The sequence below is a fragment of the Brassica oleracea genome, chromosome C6, assembly GCF_000695525.1.
Source record: "Brassica oleracea var. oleracea cultivar TO1000 chromosome C6, BOL, whole genome shotgun sequence".
NCBI lineage: Eukaryota > Viridiplantae > Streptophyta > Magnoliopsida > Brassicales > Brassicaceae > Brassica > Brassica oleracea.
The window spans coordinates 22452976-22458119 of NC_027753.1; the positions used below are offsets into that span (position 1 = coordinate 22452976).

At 36.8% G+C, this 5144-nt stretch overlaps 1 protein-coding gene across 1 annotated transcript; it reads left to right on the plus strand.

The window, feature by feature from the left end:
* The first annotated feature begins 644 nt into the window (after nucleotides 1–644).
* On the plus strand, nucleotides 645–3104 carry LOC106297175. Its single transcript, XM_013733451.1, has 5 exons — nucleotides 645–700; nucleotides 1082–1514; nucleotides 1588–1910; nucleotides 1995–2506; nucleotides 2583–3104. The coding sequence occupies exons 2-5, from the start codon at nucleotides 1168–1170 to the stop codon at nucleotides 2859–2861; spliced, it is 1461 nt and encodes a 486-aa protein (XP_013588905.1). The 5' UTR covers nucleotides 645–700; nucleotides 1082–1167; the 3' UTR covers nucleotides 2862–3104.
* The last annotated feature ends 2040 nt before the right edge of the window (nucleotides 3105–5144 follow it).

Here is a 5144-nt window from a genome sequence, read left to right on the forward strand (position 1 = left end):
TTTCAAATCTGTATTAAAATCAGGTGTTATTGGTTTAATAATTCATAAATTCTATATCAAATCAAGTGTTATTCAATCGTACAGATTTACTAATATATTTGATTTTATAATAGATTTGAATGGATTTGTTTGGATTTTTTAGTTAAAAATACAAAGACTCAAATTCGAGAAAAAACCTCCGGATTTGCATATTTTACTTGGATTTATAAATACTATATGAATTTCTAAATCAATCAAAATATATAAACCAATAACACCTCCAAAATATCCAACGAAATAAAACAAGCAAAGAAGAAAGTGTTAGAATCTATTTAGATAACTCAATTGGAAACCTATTTATAGAAATATATTTCTTATCTCTGCACATCTCATCAACAATTAGAAAACGGATGCATGATGCAATAAATTTGATTTCTAGAATCTAGTTAACCGGATAATAATCCATAAACTAATTAACTAAATCGGTTCGGTTTTACAACAAGTGGTAATTAATCGAAGAGGCAGCAAATGAAAGCAAGCCACGTGGGAAACATAGAGAGACAGATAGAGAGGGAAGAACCACGTTTAGGTTTTTTAATTGAGGTGTAGTATAAATACGTTTGATCAGTGTTTTTGTAAGTGCCTTCACAACATTCCTTCTTCTTCTCTCACTCTCTTCTAGCCGCAAACGGCAAACCTCCACAGCTCCACTACTAACTAGGTGATCTCGCACCTCTTATTAATCCCAACTCTGTTGTATCTAAACTATATGTTTTGATTCTTTATGACGTTTTACTCATTTTCTTTGCTTAGTGTGGTTGCAAAGGTCTTGACCTTTTGTTCTTCTTGTTGTTGTTGCCTTGTGAGCTCCAGCTTCGTTATTAGCTATGGACTATAGCTTTTATTGTTTCCCTGGTTCATTTTTGTAATGGTTTAGAGCTTCTTTGAGCATAATTGTGAACGTTTATATGATTAGCTGTAAGGAAACCGTTAAGATTCAAGTCTATAGTCTACAATAAGATGTTATCAATCTGAATGTTTATATGATTAGCTGTAAGTTGTAACATAAGTATATATACTCACGGTGGTCTTTCATCGCCAGGTAACTGTATTGAGAAACATCAACCATGGTTTTCAACTTGATCAGGTTCTAATGTAAGATAAGAAGAGTATGTGTAAACGGTTATAATGAATGTGGCTGAACCACATATGGAGCTCAACCAAGAAAGTCAACAGTTAAATGTAGAGCAGAGTCTTGGAGGAAGACATGAAGAATGTGTCCTTACCAGAGCTAATACAGGTGAGGAACTGGAGGTTGATATAGTTGAATCTGATGAAAACAACATAGCCACCACGGATGAAGAAGATCCAGATGCTACTGAATATTCAAGCTCGTTCTCCGACACTGCATCTGAGGATGCTGACATGTTGTGTAATGGACTGGCCGAAGAATATGCTGAGGTGGAATCTCATTATTGGGATGAAACTGACTTAGGACCTGCTTATGATTCCTTTAGCAGCATTTTTCATTATAGGTCTGTGTTTCTGCTGCTCCATTGTTTCTTGTTTTATCTCTCTGTGTGTCTCTTATGTTTGTGTCTTTTGTAGGAAGAAAAGGCTAACAAGTCACTGGAAGAGCTTTATACGGCCATTGATGTGGAGATCCAAGTGGGTTGAGTTAAAGATTAGGGAGTTAGAGTCTCGAGCCTTAGAATACCCAAAGGAGCTTGAATCATTGGATCAAGAAAAGCTTGGAGCTAATATTGATCCATCTGTGTTGGAAACCTATGGCAAGGGAATCAAGTCATTACCGTTTTCTAATCCCTCTTACAGAAAAAGAGCAGCAAAGAGGAGAAGAAAGCGTAAGAAGGTTGAGAGAACAGACGATATCGCTTCATATATGTCCCATCATAACCTCTTTTCTTACATCGGTAAGGGGCTATAACATAACAACTCATAATGTCTGTATTGCTTTGAGCATATCATTCAATGTACTGTTATGGTTTTTGTTTCAGAGACCAAGAGGTTGAGCTCAGATGGAATGTCAGTGGCTGATGACTTTGCTGTCCAGGATACACTGATTGAGTCAAAGGACCGGGTGGCTTTAGATGAAGATGACTCACTTTTCGACCACCGAGATGGAGATGGTGTCTTGGAAGAGGTTCTCTGGAAGATAGAGCTGGTGCATTCACATGTTCATAGGTTGAAAACTCAAGTTGATCTTGTGATGTCTAAGAACGCAGCAAGATTCTCTTCCTCAGAGAATCTGAGCCTTCTTGCTGCAAGCTCTGCGCCTAGCCCCACGGTTTCTGCTGGAGGAGATGTGATCTCTATTGAAGCAGTTTACAACTCTTCTCACCTCATGCAAGACTACGATCTTGGAGATTTAGTGTTCTCATCTGAAGGAATGGCTTCAAGCTACGGAGATGCGTTTCACATTCCTGATATAATCGAAAGTACTGTTGGTCTATTTGCAGATGCAGATGTTACATTACATCATCCTCAAGTTGGAGACTCTTGTGAAGATGTAAGTTTGTGATTTTGCTTTTGTTATTATACTTAAGAACATCTTCTTTTATGTTGTTTGATTCGGCTAACTGCAGATTTTGGATAATATATTTATTCGAAATGGAGTGGCTGAAGAAATGAATGCTGATTTGATGGAAACTAGTATCCAAGAAGAAGGTGAGAAACCTGAGGAAGGAGAAGGAACCAGTGTGCTACCATTGCAGCAACTTCAAGAAACAGAGCAAGATTCGGTTCTAAGATCATGTTTGGCTTCTGAGAGGCTTGTTGTTCCTAGGAACAAAAGGACAAGATGTGGAGAACGTAAAGCGAGTTCTTGGTGCAAGAAACATCTCAGCGATCCTGAAAGCCAGTGATTGCTAAAAGAAAAAACTCAGTAAGCTTGATTCTACTGAGCCACAGCGACTATTCTGAAGATTCTTTACTTGTCTTTTTTCCTCCGCTTCCTTACTTTCAGATTGTGTGTTTGCAGAATCATCAACTTCGTTTTTTTCATATCATTATTTTCTTTTCTGTTCTGTGATGTTGATGAAAAAGTTAGACAGAAGACACAAAGTGTGTATAATTAAGCTTTAGATTGTAGCCTGATTACAAGTTATTCAAATTCAGCCTGGTTCTGAAAACATATGAAGGTTTATGCTTTCTAATTCTTACCAGATATGGATCCGACCGGCCGAGCGGGTTATTATTCCTCTTACTAAAATTGAAACTGACATAAAATAAATTAGTATCTTAGTGATATCAATTCATTAGAAAACGAAATTAGTATTCTTGTTACTATAACTAGATTCATTTTCCGCGCTACGCGCGGATAGTATCTTATAAATTTTAAATTTAATTTTTGTTAAAAAATATTTAAAATTTAATTTACATTATTTTATACCAAAAATCATAAATAAGGGTAAGAATTGGTTGATTTTATTTGTGATTTTTTGACAATATTAAATTGATTGATTTATTGCTCATAGTTAACATGTTTGTTTGATTGGTTTTCAGTTCAAAGTAATGTATAGTATTATATTTGGTGAGTGTATATATGTTGTGTTGTTCCAATATTTGAATTTTCATGTTAAAACAATACTATTCAAATTCATGACTTTTAACGATTAGATGTATGTTTTGTTGTTTTCTCTTGTATACATACAAATTTAATTTATTTTTATTGAAAGTTTTGTTTATTGATCATAGGCATATTAATATAGATTTTTTTTATCTCGGAATTTTACAGCATTTGTTTTTGTATACTCACATTTTTTTCATATTTTCAGTACCTAGTTATACAAATAATACGTACGTGTGTTTTTTAGAAGAAGTTTTGATCCCGCAAACTTGAGCAAAACTCTTCATCATGTCAGTTCATCCATGTTTTCCTATAAACTTAGATTCATTATATGTCTCGTTAGAACCCTTTACGTATCCACAGATGGTTTTGCCTATTAATTATATAAAAGATATTACATTGGACTGAAAATGGTGACTGATAATAAACCAGCTAACAGATATGTTTATTTGTGTACGTGCAAATCTTACCTAAAAAGTAAGGTGCAACTTTATTGGTTGTATACAAAATATGTCTTGAAATCGTAACAGAACTATCTTCTCTATTAAAATCAAAACAAAAGAGTAAAGCTTCAATTCTTCAATACACACAACCAAATTACATATCTGATTGATGTCTTGAGCTAGACTCATACGAAGAAACACCATGTCATAAATCTACGTAGAAGCTTGATTTGCTTTGACGGGGATTTGTCAGTGAACATAAGTCCAAGTGTAATTACTTGCTTAATTTTCTCCAACGTTCTCTCTTCAATCTTCATATTCTCATCAACCACTCTTTCTCTAAGTTATCCGACCATAAACTCTTATTTACTCAACATACCTCCTTTCTGGATCTTCTTTTTCCTCACCAGGTTTAAGATTTGTAATCATTTCCAAGATAAACAATCCAAAGTTAAATATATATGTAGATGATTGATATCTTGCATATTTACATTGTTTTATCAATTTATTCATGTGCATTTTCATCATATAGATTAGGATTTAGCCATGTCTAGGTTGCATTTTGCATACATATGTCTCTATTAGGTATTGGAGTACCACATGGAGTTCCTGGAGACATTTGGGTGCATTTGGAGCTCAAAGGAGGTGATTAAAGTGATCTTTGGACGAGCACTGCCTGGAGCGACCTCTCAGAGCGACCTACCAAGGTCGCTCCCAGCCAGAGCGACCAGCCCAGAGCGACTATCTCAAGTCGCTACAGCCAGAGCGACCTACCGGAGCGACACCCAGGGGTCGCTCGGGTTGTGTCGATTTGAGAGCGACGAACAAGCCGGGAGCGACCTCCTAGAGCGACACCCTAAGTTCGCTCGTGTTTATGGTTTCTGAGCAAGCCGGGAGCGACGTCTTCAGAACGACACAGCCAGGTCGCTCGCGAGGAGACGACCCGGGAGCGACGTCTTCGGAGCGATATAGCCAGGTCGCTCTAGGAGAAACGACCCGGGAGCGACCTCTCGCAGCGACGTGCCGAGGTCGCCCCGCGTCTATTTGTTTGGCCGAATTCATGTTTTCTAAAGGTCCTTTTGACTGATTCTTCTTCTTCACCTACCTTTAACTTTCAGGTGTATGAACTTGGGGAA

Coding starts and splice junctions, on each gene's coding strand:
- LOC106297175 (XM_013733451.1), top strand. CDS start 1,168: ATGAATGTGGCTGAACCACATATGGAGCTCAACCAAGAAAGTCAACAG. Junction 1,911..1,994: donor TAACCTCTTTTCTTACATCG/GTAAGGGGCTAT, acceptor TTTTTGTTTCAG/AGACCAAGAGGTTGAGCTCA. Junction 2,507..2,582: donor TTGGAGACTCTTGTGAAGAT/GTAAGTTTGTGA, acceptor GGCTAACTGCAG/ATTTTGGATAATATATTTAT.